This window comes from Oncorhynchus mykiss, chromosome 15 (assembly GCF_057628025.1).
Source record: "Oncorhynchus mykiss isolate SJ-2025 chromosome 15, ASM5762802v1, whole genome shotgun sequence".
Classification (NCBI taxonomy): domain Eukaryota; kingdom Metazoa; phylum Chordata; class Actinopteri; order Salmoniformes; family Salmonidae; genus Oncorhynchus; species Oncorhynchus mykiss.
The window spans coordinates 63,960,256-63,979,400 of NC_143036.1; the positions used below are offsets into that span (position 1 = coordinate 63,960,256).

General features: G+C 45.0%; 1 protein-coding gene across 4 annotated transcripts in view; it reads right to left on the bottom strand.

Moving 5' to 3' along the window:
• The window catches only part of LOC110490773 (semaphorin-3C), a 56,398-nt gene that overhangs the window by 5,069 nt on the left and 32,184 nt on the right, over positions 1-19,145 (bottom strand). For all 4 annotated transcript variants that reach the window (XM_090200775.1, XM_036944874.2, XM_036944875.2 and 1 more), the window contains exons 3-15: positions 18,000-18,160; positions 16,205-16,267; positions 12,434-12,553; positions 11,230-11,320; positions 9,883-10,002; positions 9,506-9,648; positions 9,287-9,401; positions 8,644-8,713; positions 4,227-4,371; positions 3,689-3,911; positions 2,435-2,523; positions 1,737-1,778; positions 1,349-1,506 (exon numbers count right to left, since the gene is read on the bottom strand). In XM_090200775.1, coding sequence (XP_090056901.1) covers positions 1,349-1,506; positions 1,737-1,778; positions 2,435-2,523; positions 3,689-3,911; positions 4,227-4,371; positions 8,644-8,713; positions 9,287-9,401; positions 9,506-9,648; positions 9,883-10,002; positions 11,230-11,320; positions 12,434-12,553; positions 16,205-16,267; positions 18,000-18,160 — 1,540 coding nt within the window. The remainder of the gene's footprint in view (positions 1-1,348; positions 1,507-1,736; positions 1,779-2,434; positions 2,524-3,688; positions 3,912-4,226; positions 4,372-8,643; positions 8,714-9,286; positions 9,402-9,505; positions 9,649-9,882; positions 10,003-11,229; positions 11,321-12,433; positions 12,554-16,204; positions 16,268-17,999; positions 18,161-19,145) is intronic.

Genomic DNA, 19,145 nt, shown 5'->3' on the forward strand with positions numbered 1-19,145 from the left:
TTCAGTCGCTTCACATCCAACAGCTACAGGGAGAGAGAGCTTAAACAGCAGGCACATTTCCAGCAGGTTTTCTGAGGAGTAAAGGGGCAGAGACTCTGTTCCCTAACCAAGCTAAACTTGAACTGCGGTTGACTGCAATGGCAGCTGAGCAGCCGGTGAGGAGGGAAACCTTGAGGGGGGACTGTTCAAAGTAGAACAGTATCACTCACTGCTACAGCTGTGTTATGGCTATGGTTGGATCAATTCAATAATACATGGTGTATACCAAACATTATGAACGCCTTCCTAATATTGAGCTGGATGAGCTGGATGTTCTTTGGGTGGTGGACCATTCTTGTAAGAACCGACGCTGATGATGAGAAGCAGGTACGGAGAGTGAACGTTTAATCAAGCACAGACGAGGAGCAGGACAGGAACAGCGTCAGAAAAGGGGGAACAAAACGACATGACGACAATAATGCTGAAACAGGGAACAACCTGGGAACAGACAGATATAGGGGATGAAATGAAAGCAGATGATTGAGTCCAGGTGAGTCCAATGAATCACTGATGCACGCGATGAGGGAAAGGAGTGTGTAGTGCTGGGCAGCCTGGCGCCCTCGAGCGCCAGAGAGGGAGAGCTGGAGCAGGCTTGACAATTATTTATACACACAGGAAACTGTTGAGCGTGAAAACCCCATTTGTCTTGACGCTTTTGACACAAACCGGTGCTCCTGACACTTACTACCATACCCCGTTCAAAGGCACTTAATTATGTTGTCTTGCACATTCACCCTCTGAATCGCACACATACACAATCCACGTCTCAATTGCCTCAAGGCTTAAATATCCTTCTTGAACCTGTCTCCTTCCCTTCATCTACACTGATTGAAGTGGATTTAACAAGTGACATCAATAATGGATCATAGCTTTCACCTGGATTCACCAGGTCAGTCTGTCATGGATGTTTTCTATAGTGTATGTTATCATTATGACCTGCAGATACATTGTATAACCAGCCTAATACATTGCCTTATACCAGTGGAATAACCTAGCTAAGTAATTACAGTAACATCAGTGTATCGTTAGCTCAAACCTTTTGGTATTTTGGGGAAAACCAAACAAACAACTAAGAGCTGTATAATGACTCATTCCCCATGAATAACACCTAAGCTATGTGAAGTGTTGCCCTATACTGTAACCCTTAACAACCTGGGTCCTCAGCACCAATGTTTTACGGGTAAAAGCAGACTGCACCATAGAGTGGAATAACACTGTAAAATGTTAATTGTGCCGCTCGGTTTGCTTCAGAGCGCTCCTTTCTCACAACTGGTATTGTTCTGTTGACCCAGAGTCTGTAGTACCGTACCTCTTGCCAGTGGGGTAGAAGCGGGAGCAGCTCAGGCCGTCCCAGGCACAGTAGGGGTCTCTGGCCAGGCAGCAGTCGGCGCAGGCTGAGCCGTAGGCATGGCAACGGTGCAGAGACACTTGGGACACGCCGTGCTCTGAACTTACGTACAGCTGTTGCTGCAAGGCAAAACAGTTCAAATGTCAACCACACTGTTTGTTTTAATAAGTGGAAGCGTGACTTAACTAAGTTAAGATCACGGACAATTATGGCTTATTATCTGGCTTTCCGGCTGAGTCACAATTTTAATGCAGAAAATAAACTATTGCACTAGGCGATAGCAATGAGCTAATCAGAAGCATTTTGAAACAATATTGAGATACATTAAGCACTGCTTGCAAATACTTACTTTTTTGGAAGATATTCTCAAGTTTGTCACTGGAGCTTGGTTCTGGGAAGAGAGAAACATGCCACAATGTCAATAATATTATGTAACAAATGTTGTGACTCTATGTCATAAAAGTAACGGACCATAATAACTTTCTTATCTTATCATATTACATAAGACTGTAGGTGTGTTTGAGCTAGTCCTTGTTGCACACCGTGAATCTTAGGAAATTCATTTGGTCCTTTACATTCTGTGGAGGGATCTTTTAATCAACGCTCTCACTCGTTCATCACACACTCAGGTTATCTTGCATCCTATTGAATACCATGTAACCTTCCACCGCGCGGCACTAGTAGGAACAGAATGTGAGATCTCCATGACACAACAAACCACATTAGTGGGAGACTGGGAGACCGGTGTAGTCCAGGTGCAGAGAGAGATTAGCTTGGTTGGGCCTTGATCACATGGATGACTTGCTTTGTTTATCAGGCTAAGATAAAACAGAGCGTGTGAAGGTTGGTATGGGTGACTGGCATCGCCCTCTAATGTCAGTATGCTTCCCATCAGTCTTGTGTGGTGGTCTAGTGGCCGGGTCATCACTCTCCTGAATGCCCCTCCCTTAGGAGTACAGTCTGCAACCCCTTGTGAAGAAGCCAAGAGCTCCTATTCTGTCTGCCTTTGATGTCTGTCTGTCTGTGTTTGAGAGAGAGAATTCAAACCTTAAACACTTCCAGCTCTTCTAGTATCAGATCCTGGTCCAGGGAGCGGTTTGTGGGGAGAGCGATGACCTTTTGCACTGTCCCTTTGTCTGAGGACACACACACACACACACACACACACACACACACACACACACACACACACACACACACACACACACACACACACACACACACACACACACACACACACACACACACACACACACACACACACACACACTTTGATTAGATTTTTTTGACAAAATACTTTACAATTGAAATACATTTAAAAACATGAACATGTAGTGTGTGTGTGCATCTATCGGTTCCAAATACATGTTAGAGAATGGAGACAGTTTGCAAGCAGAGGGAGGAGAGAGGAGAGTTACAGCAAGATCTCCTGGAAATCCCTGAAAAAAACTCTCCACGTCCCTGAAACAAAGCCTCCACCTCTCCGCCCTGCAGTCTGACATTACTGGCATGTGTTCAGGAATCTTGGAGGATTGGAAGACTGATAAACATAAACAGCTGTGAGTGAGAGAAAGGAGAGTGGCTCCCTGGGATGCAGGACGTACAGCCAGCTCCACACTCCCCTCTGTGTTGCTCAGACCTTTCCTCTTCCTCTTCCTCCTCTTCCTCCATCCAGTGGGCTGCATCGCCCTCCTAAACGTCTGTTTGTCTCTGTTGCAGCTCATTATAGTGCCGTTATTGTTCTATTCACTGAAGAGCAAGACAGACTACTTATCTTGAGTTCATATCCCCTCTGTAATCATTTGCCTATGAAATGCCTGTGTTATGGCATGAGGGAGCAGAGATAGATTATTACAATATAGAATATAATGGAATTAAGTGGGTCATGTATAATGAGGGCATTGTGGTGGCGCCATCCCCTGGTGACAGAGAGAACAGGTCATTTAGGCCGTCATGCCGGGGCCTGGAGATCTGTTAGCATCCGTAGCCAACATGGATGCTCCATCATGGACGATGTCACACTCTTTACGAAGCATCCCACTCATATAAACCACCGCGTTAGTCAGAGCTCTTTAAAGTGTAACTCTGATGGTTATTGAACACAAGTGGCGAGACGAGGAATATGAGAATGTTAGTCTGAGGGCATCCTGAACAGGCATCCTGAACAGCTACTTAGGTGCTGATGTAGGCGATGTACAGGCCCTGTGCTGCTCCCAGCCTGTGGTGTGTGTATGTTGTGTGGTGGGGCTGGGTGCTAGTTGTCTCTAACAGATCAATAAGGATGTATCGTTCAGTACAAACCTGTGCCCAGGAAGAGGACCTGGTAGTGCCCGTCTGCGGCGGTCACCTGGTCCACAGCGATGGAGGTGTACTTGTAGTCAGCTTGCGTTCTGACCACCAGGGGCCTCCTGCCCACGGGGTAGATAGAATTGAACATGACCGGGTGGTTCCTGACAAACGTCACCACGTCGTCAGGGAACTCCTTGGTGCTCTGAATGTGAGGGGTGAAGGCTCCGCCTGGACACTGGAGGGAGGGAGGCAAGGGGGGAAGGAGAGAGCAAGAGCAAGAGAGAGAGAGATTTGTTATAGAGGTGAATACATCCCTACTACTCAGCTCTGTGACAAAGGTACATAAAGGAAAAGCCTACCCCTGACCCTGAACTCTGCTGTCCTCATCCTCATTGCATAGTGTTTCTCTGACATGGTTTCCTTAACCACATTGATAGACACAGTAGATACACAGTACATACTGTGTAGGAGAACAACAAGGGACTGTACATTTGCATTGGAGCTCTTGTCTTATTTTGAGTTCAATACAGATATAAGATCCTAAACTCACTGTTCCAGGCCGGGGGTAGGGGATCCGTCCCTGGTACGCCACCCACTGAAAGTTCGGCCCATCCCTGTGAGCGAACGGCCCGTTGAAGACTGTCAAGATGTCTGCCATGTTGTAGACACACACGGCCGAGCCCTTAAACACTGAGCTGTGGGAAACGACACACACACATTCTGGTGGTCAGTGTGATGTGAACTGACATCCCAGAAGCCCCCAGATCCACCCAGTTAAAACATCACAGTCCTTTAAACCCTGCTGTTCATAGGATATCCAAGCCATCAAATCCGGGTGAAGCTTACTGCCACACCACTCCGCTCTACCCAACTTGCCCCTCTTCCCTCATTCTTGCTCCATTCCCAGAAGGTTATGAGGATATGATGTGGTTTGGACCGGAACCTAAAAACCACATGACCATCAGTAATACAGAGAGAGCCTTTGTTCAGCGAGCGAAACAGAGGAGAAAGCCTGAAGGAGCCAGAGGAAGAAACACATTGTGCTGATAGGAATGACAAAGTTGCCTGCAGACCTGGAGACTACAGACTGTGTTGGCTATAGAGAGAGAGAGAGATATGAATGACAACATTGCATAGAGACTACAGACTGTGTTGGCTAGAGAGAGAGCGATATGAATGACAACATTGCATAGAGACTACAGACTGTGTTGGCTAGAGAGAGAGACATATGAATGACAACATTGCATAGAGACTACAGACTGTGTTGGCTAGAGATAGAGAGAGAGATATGAATGACAACATTGCATAGAGACTACAGACTGTGTTGGCGAGAGAGAGAGAGATAGATATGAATGACAACATTGCATAGAGACTACAGACTGTTGGCTAGAGAGAGAGATATGAATGACAATATTGCATAGACTACAGACTGTGTTGGCTAGAGAGAGAGATATGAATGACAACATTGCATAGAGACTACAGACTGTGTTGGCTAGAGAGAGAGAGAGAGAGAGATATGAATGACAACATTGCATAGAGACTACAGACTGTGTTGGCGAGAGAGAGAGAGATAGATATGAATGACAACATTGCATAGAGACTACAGACTGTTGGCTAGAGAGAGAGATATGAATGACAATATTGCATAGAGACTACCGACTGTGTTGGCTATAGAGAGAGATATGAATGACAACATTGCATAGAGACTACAGACTGTGTTGGCTAGAGAGAGAGAGATATGAATGACAACATTGCATAGAGACTACAGACTGTGTTGGCTAGAGAGAGAGAGAGAGAGAGAGAGAGAGAGAGAGAGAGAGAGAGAGAGATAATGACAACATTACATAGAGACTACAGACTGTGTTGGCTATAGAGAGTGAGAGAGATATGAATGACAACATTGCATAGAGACTACAGACTGTGTTGGCTAGAGAGAGAGAGAGAGAGAGAGAGAGAGAGAGAGATATGAATGACAACGTTGAATAGAGTCTACAGACTGTGTTGCTAGAGAGAGAGAGAGATATGAATGACAACATTGCATAGAGACTTCAGACTGTGTTGGCTAGAGAGAGAGAGATATGAATGACAACATTGCATAGATACTACAGACTGTGTTGGCTATAGAGAGAGAGAGAGAGAGATATGAATGACAACATTGCATAGAGACTACAGACTGTGTTGGCTGTTGAGAGAGAGATATGAATGACAACATTGCATAGATACTACAGACTGTGTTGGCTATAGAGAGAGAGAGAGAGAGAGAGATATGAATGACAACATTGCATAGAGACTACAAACTGTGTTGGCTGTTGAGAGAGAGATATGAATGACAACATTGCATAGAGACTACAGACTGTGTTGCTAGAGAGAGAGAGAGAGAGAGAGAGAGAGAGAGAGAGCGATGAATGACAACATTGCATAGAGACTACCGACTGTGTTGGCTAGAGAGAGAGATATGAATGGCACCATTGCATAGAGACTACAGACTGTGTTGGCTAGAGAGAGAGAGAGAGATATGAATGACAACATTGCATAGAGACTACAGACTGTGCTGGCTAGAGAGAGAGAGAAAGCTATGAATGACAACATTGCATAGAGACTACAGACTGTTGGCTAGAGAGAGAGATATGAATGACAACATTGCATAGAGACTACAGACTGTGCTGGCTAGAGAGAGAGAGAAAGCTATGAATGACAACATTGCATAGAGACTACAGACTGTTTGTGTTGGTGTTACGTTCCCCAGTTTCTGTGTTCTGGTTTTGTTTGTATGTGTGTGTTTCAGGATGGCATTGCTAATTGGAGCTGACCCCGCCCTCTCGCCAGAGGATACAGCTGTATGCCATTAGACTCCTTCTCCAGCTATATAAGCCAGTGTTCTGTTGCGCAGAAGAGAAATTATTAGTGTGTCCTGCGTTGGTTGTTGCTCAGAGACAGGTTTTTGTTAGGTATTTTTGTAACCGCTGATCTGAGGTATGTGTGTGCCAATAGGATCCAGTGTTTTTGACTCTTGAAATGGATTACTTACGTTTATATTATTCTGTTTCATTTGTTCCCAGGGGGGAAGGGGAAGGCACCCAGGGAGTGCTTAGGCAAGAGGCCTGCGGGCATACATAACCCGTAGTATTTACTGTCTATACACACTAGGTAAGACCTGGGCGGACCACCCCCTGTATTTTGGTAAGCGCACCAGCTGGTGCTAAGTCAGATAAGTAGTGGGTAGGCAGGTAAGGTAGGAGAGGGGGCTTTGACATTTTACTTTCTTTGCTTTGGTTCCGTTCAGCCCATTTTCCCCAAATTTACAGCGTGAAGGAATAAATTCCCAGTAAACGGTAAATTCTCTGCCTTTGTCATCCTTACTCGCACTTACAGTCCCATACCTCTTTCACTCAGTTGTAACAGGGTGTTGCGTTCCCTCTCTAAGAGGCATACGCAACAGTTGGCTAGAGAGCAGGAGAGAGATAGGCATGACAATGCTGCCTGGAGACTACAGATTGTTTGTGTTGGCTAGAGAGATAGGAATGACAATGTTGCCTGGAGACTACAGACTGTTTGTGTTGGCTAGAGAGATAGGAATGACAATGTTGCCTGGAGACTACAGACTGTTTGTGTTGGCTAGAGAGATAGGAATGACAATGTTGCCTGGAGACTAGACTGTTTGTGTTGGCTAGAGAGATAGGAATGACAATGTTGCCTGGAGACTGGACTGTGTTGGCTAGAGAGAGAGATATAGGAATGACAACATTGCCTGGAGACTAGACTGTAGAGAGAGAGAGAGAGATAAGAATGACAATGTTGCATATAGACTACAGACTGTGTGGTCTATGGAGAGCGAGAGATACGAATGGCAACTTTGCCTGGAGACGACAGACTGTTTGTGTTGGCTATAGAGAGAGGATGAGTCTCAAATGGCACACTCCTGCCTATATAGTGCACTACATAGCCCTATGGGCAGGGTCAAAAGGTACAAGCGCCTTAGGATTTATGGAAGGGTCACGGATCTAGATACTGCCCAATTACCCTTGATGATTAAAGAAACCAGGGTTGTATTCATTAGTGCACACCAAAGCAAAATGTTTTGCAATGTAAAAAAGAAAACGTGTTTCTTATTGATAGTTCCCTTCCCGTTTCTGCGCATTTGCTTCTGTTCAGTTCCTAGTGAATACAACCCAGTAAGTACACGTAACAGGCACGCATAGCCATCCTGCAAAAGACCTTGAGAATAAATAAAGTAATTGAACACATATAGTGTCTGAGTTACCACATACAGTAACAGTAGATCTCAGGAAACACCAGGGGTACTACATGGTGATACTCATGCATAATGAACTTGCTGTCAACATTGCGAAAGGAAGCAGAGCTCACTAAATGCATTAAAAGTACATAAGGAAAAGTGATCAATGTAATGAGAACGGTATGGCAAAGTTAAGTCAATGAGCCAAATACTGTAGTGCCAGGGGAGGCTGGTGGGAGGAGCTATAGGAGGATGGGCTCATTGTAATGTCTGGAATGGAGTGAATGGAACTGTATCAAACATATGGAAACCACATGTATGATGTGGTTTCCATATTATTCCATTACCATGAGCCCATCCTCCTATAGCTCCTCCTCTGGTACTACATGCAGGTCCCTATAGTTTGCTCCCAAGTGGCTCAGCGGTCTAAGACACTGGTTTGAATCCAGGCTGCACCACATCTGGCCATGATTGGGAGTCCCATAGGGCGGCGCACAATTGGCCCAGCGTCGCCCGGGTTTGGCCGTCATTGTAAATAAGAATTTGTTCTTAACTGACTTGCCTAGTTAAATAAAGGTTACATTAAAAAAATGTTTAAATGCTATGCTGACTGGCATGTCCAGTGAAAGGTGATACTGGGGGTCTCTATCCAGGAGCTCCTGTCATGTCTGCTTCATTCCTGGTGATATCCGGTGCTGCCATGCCAGTCGAGCAATATTACCGTTGGCCTCACCTTGTGGATGTGAAGACGCCGAACACCAGGAGGCTCTTGGGGTGATCGGTTTCCAGAGAAAACACACTCTCTAGAAGGGAAAACAGAACGTTGTGTTATGGAGTCAGCGTTCATCATGCACCTTATCATTTAATACTCCTGGAACGGAAGAGTCTGAAGTGGAGATGAATTGAATGAATATCTGTTTTGACAGACCTCCATAGACTCACAGAGGACTAAAAGAATACTAAGGGATGAATTGGGTCAATCTGTTTGGATAGTCCGGATTGTCATATTATCAACAAACTATCTGTTAGGTTTAGGTTTAGAATAAAGGTTAGGGTAAGGGTTAGGTTGGGGTTAGAGCTAGGGTTAGTAGATAGTTTACATGTTACTAATAGTCTGTAGATAGTCTGTAGAGCATCGACAGGTGGACTAGCCAACTAAAGTGCAACCCTGAATTCTTTCAATACTGAGAAGGTCAAGAAACAGATGTAAAGACCCTTATAATCTGAAACACCTGAGAATCTGAGATCCATTGGTATTTGTTAAGACTGGCCAGGGAGATGTTGAGTTGTAGGTAAACAGGAGAAGTGGTTTGGGTTGGAACAGAATGTTCCAAGCCTTGGTAAACACAGTAGGTAGGTGTTGGCGTATTCCTCACCGAGCTCGTCAAAGTGTGTCTCGGTGCCGTCCTCCTCCAGAACTGAACACACCATCCGGGCCTTCAGGAACGTGGTCCACTTGTTCACCAGGCTACGCTGGCCACCTATGTCATTCTGTAGACGTTGAAAGAGATGCATGTTAATGTCTCAAGCATGCAAACATATGCAATGCACACACACACACACACACACACACACACGCACACACACACACTTACAGGACACACTCTAGCGACCATGGTGTGGATGTTCTTGGTATTCCCACTGTTGTCCGTCAGTCTCTCTCGGAGGAAGAAATACAGTTTAGCATCGTTGGGATCCGATCCGTCTGGGATTAACTGGGCATCTATGAAGATGGGTTCTATGGAAAACAAATAAACAGGGTCAAAGGTTATAGTATAACGTTATGTCCACTGTCTCCAGTGTCAAAGGAGTTGAAGTACTTTTGATGTACTAAATGTGGATCTCCAACTCCAGATGTGTTAGTGCAGGGATGGAATAAAAGCCTGCCCAACCTCTAGCTTTTCAGGGTCACAGTTGGAGACTTCTGGTGCACATCACATGTGCGTCATATGTTTCTGCTGTACGTGCTCACCACTCAGCCATTTGGAGTTGTGCTGGTCTGTCCTCACTGCGTTCCTCCTGGTGAGGCTCCTGAAGATGGCAGCGTCCGTCCCCATGAAGTCTATGTACATGCCTGAGAACAGCTCCTGGTCTGGAACACAGAGACACATACAGGGCTGTGTTCATTAAGGCACAACATGGAAGAAAACAGAGTGCAACAGGGAGGTACTACCGGAACTTGTACTACCTGAACTTGTCCACTAAGAAAAGCTTGTTTTAATTTTCCTTTACAAAAAGTGTTGCCATATAGTGTGCCCTAATGAACACAACCCTGCCTCATAGCTTAACCATCTTACTCCCATCTGACCAAACAGAACACCCCCCCCCCCCCCCCCCAAGCCCCTGACCCTGAAGACTTGGCAATACAAGATCAATCACTGACTATTAACGGCCAACGGAACAAAGATGTGCCTGTGTCGACGGATATTCTGGGTTCATATTCAATGGTGATGGAGTAAACACAACTATCTAATAATATTTCATCTTTATTTAACTAGGCAAGTCAGTTAAGAACAAATTCTTATTTACAATGACAGCCTTTATTTACAGAGACAGTACATCACTGTGGACAGGGAATGGTGACAGTAAACAGTACTGGAGCCAACAGCCATAGTGTTTGATCTCCCTGTACTCTGCTAATGACCCTGGCTGTGAGCCTGCACTCTCTCTCTTTCTTTCCTCTCCCCACACCCGCTGTGCATTTCATCATTCCATTACTCTGCCACTTCATCATTCCATCAGCCCCAGCCCAGCATGCAGCAGCCTGTACTCTGGCGGTATGGCTCAGGTCCAAGTGTGAGTGTTTGTATGTGGTTGGCTGCTCTGAGGGGAGCAGTGGTGTCAACATCCCCCAGACAGCAAAGGCTCATATGAGGGGTTCAGTATGGAGATAGAGCCTTTTTATCTAGCCCAGACACAGGCCAGATTGTCCACTAGTCTGACTCAGAGGCCTTCTGTCTGCCACCACTACCCCTCCTCTCTGCCAACCCTCGCCTTGTGACCGGACGGCCTGGGCTTGAGGGGCTGATGATGGGTAGGGCTGCTGACCCCACGGGGCTCGGGTGTCAGAAAGGCGAGCTGTGCGTGCGACACGGTGACTCTGGCTATTTCGTCAGCAACTTGACACCCGGCAACCAATCAGAGACCATAGGACGACACAGAGTGACGAGGGTGTGCGGCCCGACCTACGGCAGGGTCACCGATAAGGGGGATGGGGAGTGGGGTTAACCATAGGGTGTTGAAGTATAGCGGTTTGTGTTTTTGGATGACACGTGCTACAGAGACATAAATAGAGCCAATAGGGGGACAGAGAACTTACTAAGCATGACGGAGACAGTGTTGACTCTAGGACTGAAGGAGCACCTTCCCTTCCCAGATTCCGCCCTGGAGTCAATGTGGAACACTTGCTCCTACAGGAAAAGAAAATGTAAATAACAGATTTTAGAATGGGAATTGGGCAGAATTCTACGTTGTACGGGACATTAAAAGAACATGTCCTCTGATGGGCTGAGATGCTGTGGTTCCATCTCAGACCTGGCCCTCTGCCACCCCTCACAGTGAAATGGATCATCTGAATTCACAATCTTGACGGTCAGCGTAAAATCCCCCCGTCCCATCCCCCCGATTTGGTCCTACCCACACTTCAACAGTTCTGACTGAGGGAATGAAGGGGAAGGTGGTGTCGTCAGCCCAGGGACGTTCTCCAGAAAAGCGTGACTGCTCTCCACTGCGTGAAGATTCCCCGTGGCTCTGGCGGTGAACCGTGGTCATTCATCACAGGGTCTGTACGGCGACACCCTCAAACAAAAGGTGACCTGTCTGTGACACTGAAATCCTCCTCACTAGGCTCCCATACAACAATGTGACACAGGTTTAGGGGTCAAAGAGCCCAGGGAGTTATGCGTCAAAGTCCCACACTAGCAGCTTGTTACTGTTAACCCAGTCTGAGACACGATACTGACCCATCCAAGCATTGGCTGATGGGAAAAACAGAGCAAAGCAGCTTTTCAAACAAAATCCTAAATAACAGAAGACGCCATACTGCAGAAAGAGCATGGTTTCGAACTCTGTGCCGATTAGCATTTGGCAGGCGCTGCAGACTGCTGTAACTATGAGTGAGTTCAGTGAGCGCTTTTCTCCTGGAGGGGTTTCTCAGTCTCGTTTCCAGGGCCGGGTGGCCAGAGACCGGGTCGCCAGAGACTGGGTCAGACAGCTCCTCCATCCTTCTCTTCTTGGTCTCAGAGAGACTGACACACATGACTAAACTCAAATGGCTGCTTTCCTGAGGATGTCTTGGATTAAGACAGACTTCCTCTTGCCACAGATGAAACATAAAAAATCCCATAGTTTGAATTCAGAAGCAGACGCCCAGCCGTAAACCTACGAAGCTTTCGTTTCAACAAAATCCACATCACATAGCCACAGGAATTTCCATTTGTATGATAATATGGTGGTGGAAACTAATGTAGGTCAAGTATAGCATAGCTGTCATGGTCTGACTATAGGTCAAGGAGCATACTAACTTCTGGTCTCCTGCCCCTGTTGATGAAGGCACAGACAGGACTGTAGGCACCACTCCCACAGATGAACAGATGGGTTCTGTTGAACGGCTGGACCACCCGGATGAAGTTCCCACATCCATGCTGCAGAGAGATGGGGAGGAAATTAGTTAGTACATGTATGAAATAACCAAAGTATCCACACATCAATCAATCAATCTATCAACAGCAAAATCCTTCCAGACTGCAATTGTTGAGGAGGTCATAAAAGTTAACGGTGGCCAAGTTGTGATTGGTCAGGGACTATGCTTCATAAAAAACAATTACACAGTTGGTTAGCTACCAATGTTACTCCAACTTTCCTCACTAGCTACTTAAAGCTGAAGTCGGACGTTTACATACCCCTTAGCCAAATACATTTAAACTCAGTTTTCACAATTCCTGACATATAATCAGAGCAAGAATTCCCTGTCTTAAATCAGTTAGGATCACCACTTTATTTTAAGAATGTGTAATGTCAGAATAATAGAAGGGAGAATGATTTATTTCAGCTTTTATTTCTTTCATCACATTCCCAGTGGGTCTTGTTGTTGTTTAACTTTGGGTCAAACGTTTCAGGTAGTCTTCCACAAGCTTCCCACAATAAGTTGGGTGAATTTTGGCCCATTCCTCCTGACAGACCTGGTGTAGCTGAGTCAGGTTTGGAGGCCTCCTTGCTCGTACACGCTTTTTCAGTTCTGCCCACAAATTTTCAATAGGATTGAGGTCAAGGCTTTGTGATGGCCACTCCAATACCTTGACATTGTTGACCTTAAGCCAATTTGCCACAACTTTGGAAGTATGCTTGGGTTCGTTGTCCATTTGGAAGACCCATTTTGCGACCAAGCTTTAACTTCCTGACTGATGTATTGAGATGTTGCTTCAATATATCCACATAATTTTCCTACCTCATGATGCCATCTATTTTGTACACCGGTCCATCCTGCAGCAAAGCACCCCCACAACATGATGCTGCCACCCCCGTGTTTCACGGTTGGGATGGTGTTCATCGGCTTGCAAGCCTCTCCCTTTTTCCTGCAAACATAACAATGGTCATTGTGGCCAAACAGTTCTATTTTTGTTTCATCCGACCAGAGGACATTTCTCCAAAAAGTACGATCTTTGTCCCCATGTGCAGTTGCAAACCGTAGTCTGGCTATTTTATGGCGGTTTTGGAGCAGTGGCTTATTCCTTGCTGAGCGGTCTTTCAGTTTATGTCGCTATAGGACTCTTTTTACTGTGGATATAGATACTTTTGTACCCGTTTCCTCCAGCATCTTCACAAGGTCCTTTGCTGTTGTTCTGGGATTGATTTGCACTTTTCGCACCAAAGTAGCTTCATCTCTAGGAGACAGAATGCTTCTCCTTCCTGAGCGGTATGACAGCTGCGTGGTCCCATGGTGTTTATACTTGCGTACTATTGTTTGTACAGATGAATGTGGTTCCTTCAGGCATTTTGAAATTGCTCCCAAGGATGAACCAGACCAGAGGTCTACAATTCGATTATATATTTTTTTTAGGTCTTGTCTGATTTATTTAGTTTTTCCCATGATGTCAAGCAAAGAGGCACTGAGTTTGAAGGTAGGCCTTGAAATACATCCACAGGTACACTTCCAATTGACTCTAATTATGTCAATGAATCTATCAGAAGCTTCTAAAGCCATGACATACTTTTCTGGAATTTTCCAAGCTATTTAAAGGCAGTCAACTTACTGTATGCAAACTTCTGACCCACTGGAATTGTGATACAGTGAATTATAAGTGAAATAATCTGTCTATAAACAATTATTGGAAAAATTACTTGTGTCATCCACCAAGTAGATGTCCTAACCGACTTGCAAAAACTATAGTTCGTTAACAAGAAATTTGTGGAGTGGTTGAAAAACAAGTTTTAATGACTCCAACCTTAGTGTATGTAAACATCCGACTTCACCTGTATATACTGTCATGAAGTACAATCATCATAGTTATTTCCAGTTTTCTCCCTGGCACTGGTAGAGTGGAAAAAAGCGTGTCAACAGTGAAATGTATATTTTGTCAAAGCCCCGTCTCCAGTGCTGAGTAAATACAGCCCTGTGATCTGATTACAGATCCAATCGAGATCTTCCCCTCTTCAGCACAAGGTGGGAGTGGCCGGAGCACTGGGCTTTGTGCATAATAAAAACTCAGACCGCGGAGCGAGCCAGCGGAGGAGAGGAGCACCCAGGGAGCCATTAGGAACTTGGCCATCGCCACGGAAACGGGGCAGCTGCTTCCGCTCACACTCCGCACACCAACTCTACCGAGAAAAACAATGATATGTCCAACATCACACACCCTTCATTCCCTCTCTCGCTTTTTCACTTTCTCTTTCATTCCCTCTCCTCCTAGCAGATAAACACCCTTCAGACGACTCCCTCCATCAACTCTACACCCCCCACTGCTCATATCCAATAGCAGATTTACATATTAACTAATATCATGTCCCAGAGCTTGCTTGTGTTAACTATCCAGTCACAGGCCCCCTTTAGAGACAAGCCAGAGCAACTGTAGTAGGGGATTTAAAACCAGGCTGATGGCCTTTAAGGGAGGATCACACAGTGAGGGAACTTTTAAACATGGATTTATTCAATCTCAACCTTTTATACATACAATAAAGGAATATTTCTCCCCAAATGCCATCCTCCAGCGCTTAACAATGTGTGGTCGTAGTCTGGAGGCCCGATGACCCCAGATTCTATCGTAAAGGAGGAATTGAATATATACACATCAGGAGGGTAACCATAACAAACTGACAAGGGCTGCGATTCAGGAAGACAAATAAAATGTCCGGGAGAAACGGCATTATAAAAACAGAGTTTAAACAGAGCGAGAGAAAGAAAGAGTGAGTGAGGGGTAGAGCGAGACAGTAAGAGTAAAGCGAGAGAGAGCGGAGAGGCCGAGAATGCAAGAGAGAGAGACCAGGCAGGGCTGCGAAAGAGAGGGATGGCAGAGTAGAGGCGGAGGAGGGAGGTAAGCCAACCACGAGTCTTCTCCACACAAATATTTGTGCGAGGCTGTCCACAGAGCTGGAGCCGTGACTATAGGCAGCACTAATAACCCTCCACTGACTGGAAACAGCTTCTTCTCTACTCCTACAGTATAAGACTATGGTCCTACACTGTAGTACTGTACAAGACCACAGCTCTCTGCCATGGTGGATGTTGTTACTAACTACGACTACTAGCTTAGAAACAGTACACCACATGCATGCCTTTGAAGTCACAGTCCAAATAAAAACAGGCCAACACAGTCCAATAAAAACAATGGAACAAAAACAGAACTTTTGTCCTAACATGCAAAACAGCCTAATTAGTTTCAGAAAACTGAATCCCCAGCTGCTGTTTTGAGATTGCCAATGTTGTATATGCTAATACAGAGAAGCAGTGCAGTAAGGGTTCAGGCCAGGTTATGAGATCTGTTGTCAGTCACAGTGGTTAACGTACTGCTTTTATGCTCGTTTGTTTTCTCTGGGTGGATTTGAGCACTCCTACGCCTCATTCTTCTATCGACTAACATAAGGAATGCCAGGAGGAGTCAATGACTCTCCTCAACATCTGCAGCCTCATGTGTTTGGAACCCAGGATGCTAACATGCTAATACATGCTAATGGAAAAGGACCAGAGACATCCTCAGTATAGTGTGTTCATTCATCTAGTTAGCGGTTAGCATCACACATGACTTTCAGTGGATTTAGTTGGCAGGTTAGTGCTACATATTGAGTGTTGGTGTTCTTACCGTGGGGTCCTTGCCAGCCATTTGGCATTCCTCAATCTTGCTAACAGATGCAGGCCAAAACACCTGGTGAGAAACACAGAAAACAGCTTCATTAGGGACCATTGCACATCCTGGTCTTCTAGGAAACCTGGGAATTTTTTTAAACCCAGAAACAATGGACAGTTTGTGGGAGCGGAAGGAAGGAAGAGAAGAGAACATATTGAACAGAAATAAACAGATTCTGAAGCAAACGGACAAACTTCACTTACTGTAGTGACTTCCTAATAGAGATGCTCTACACTGTAGTGACTTCCTAATAGGGATGCTCTACACTGTAGTGACTTCCTAATAGGGATGCTCTATACTGTAGTGACTTCCTAATAGGGATGCTCTACACTGTAGTGACTTCCTAATAGGGATGCTCTACACTGTAGTGACTTCCTAATAGGGATGCTCTACACCGTAGTGACTTCCTAATAGGGATGCTCTACACCGTAGTGACTTCCTAATAGGGATGCTCTACACTGTAGTGACTTCCTAATAGGGATGCTCTACACCGTAGTGACTTCCTAATAGGGATGCTCTACACCGTAGTGACCTCCTAATAGGGATGCTCTACACCGTAGTGACTTCCTAATAGGGATGCTCTACACTATAGTGACTTCCTAATAGGGATTCTCTACACTGTAGTGACTTCCTAACAGGGATGCTCTACACCGTAGTGACTTCCTAATAGAGATGCTCTACACCATAGTGACTTCCTAATAGGGATGCGCTACACTGTAGTGACTTTCTAATAGGGATGCTCTATACTGTAGTGACTTCCTAATAGGGATGCTCTACACTGTAGTGACTTCCTAATAGGGATGCGCTACACTGTAGTGACTTTCTAATAGGGATGCTCTACACTGTAGTGACTTCCTAATAGGGATGCTCTACACTGTAGTGACTTCCTAATAGGGATGCTCTACACTGTAGTGACTTCCTAATAGGGATGCTCTACACTGTAGTGACTTCCTAATAGGGATGCTCTACACTGTAGTGACTTCCTAATAGGGATGCTCTACACTGTAGTGACTTCCTAATAGGGATGCTCTACACTGTAGTGACTTCCTAATAGGGATGCTCTACACTTTAGTGAACTTCCCAATCATGATGATAACTTGTCTACAGTAAATGCTATATTTCCAATCCCGTGAGGAGCTTGAAGGATCTAATGCTGGGAACATATCAGGCAATTACTTTGCAAATGGATGTGCTACAGCTCTCTCTGGGGTAAACTAAATGCATTCCCATCTGTTCTGCTCTTCACACCTGTCAATTACAGACAGGATGGCTCCCTCACTGCACACAGAGATACAATTAGCAGGGAACTTCTGTTACAGAATCACAGAACTGCATCAAGCACCACTAATATATGTCATATATTTTGCTCCATGAAATGGGTGTGATCTAGCATATAAAATGTACTATATTATAATTTAATTACCACCATTACTGTTCTTGTATAAATAACTAGCATCATGTATTCAGCCATGATCTGCCACATGCAAGGAAAGCTAAATGAGATCAAAATAATTTTGTCTCCTTGATAAATAGGATGGAAAGTAATGGAAGTAATGTAGGCAACGGACAGGGAGTTATGAGTCAACACACCATCATACTATAATTCTGTAAGGCAGATGAAGTCAGTATCCTGCTATATCCATTCTCTACTTACAATACTATCACAACAAGCAATGATCAACTAAACATTTCCCTGATGCTGCAAGGAAAATCCTCTTAGCACTTTAACGGACTGCTCAGAGGAACTCACCTTGAGTGTCCCATGGGTGATGTTGTTGATGTCCATAGACAGGACATGGTCCTTACAGCCTACATACATCCTGTCCTGGTCCTCATCCATCAACAGGATCCTGTAGTCCATGGCCTTGTCTGACAGACTGTAGTACTCCACCGTCTGGGAGGCCTGCAGGTCTGTGGGATATGGTGGGAAATAATGAGGAATCTGTTATCGTTTACAGCAGGACTATACCAAGTCAGCTAACACTGACTAAACAACAAGTGCATAAAAAGTGATTGCATCTGTTTTGCAACACATGCAATAGATTCCACACAGCACAACTTTCCAGCCACTTTATGAACACTGGACTATCATGGTGAGCAAAAGAGATCTGTGGAAAAACCATTTACTTGGTTGTCTCTCTGACCGACCAGCTACTGTAAAAGCCCTTATTGTCCTAAAGCTAGAAGGAAGAAGTAAACATCCTCTGTCTCTAAGCGTCCAGAGACGGAGAGCTCTCCATCCAAACCATCAAAGGCCTTCACTGTCTATGCCAAACTCATGCATATTCATCACTATTGACAGAGGGCAGGAGTGGAGGAGTTGAGAGCAAGTTGATCCTTCTTCCTTTGTCTTCTCTCTCTAATCAACAAACAGGCTGGCTGTGCTCTCCTTCAGGCCTCCAGGCTAAAGTCACTTTTCATTATTCTATTCAATAGTATTGCACATTGCTTTTGAGGTCGAGGCCCTTTTATCCTGAATGAAAGCCGTTTTCCAGTGCCTCCCCTGCCCCTCTCTTTTTGATCATGGATGTGTGTTTAGTGCTGTTGCCGTATGGAATAAAGCTAGAGTTGTTTACAGGAATAAGTACCGTTTCCCACGCCTCTTCACTCTATTGATCTTGACATACCTCTATAAGCATCCTCATATCCTACGCCCCAATCACATGTAGAGAAATCAACTGAAGCCATATTGTTAAAAAAAAGCATACATTTGTCGGTTGGTGTATCATGTATAATTTTAGGCATGAGCATTCTCACAGTGCGGAATAAAGAACACACACCACACACACACAAAATATGCTTTGTTTCCACCAGACTCAAATCTAATACGAAGGCCCTTGTCAAACTCCAACAAGCCAATGTGTGTTTAATAAAGGGAACCTCTGGAAAAAGGAGA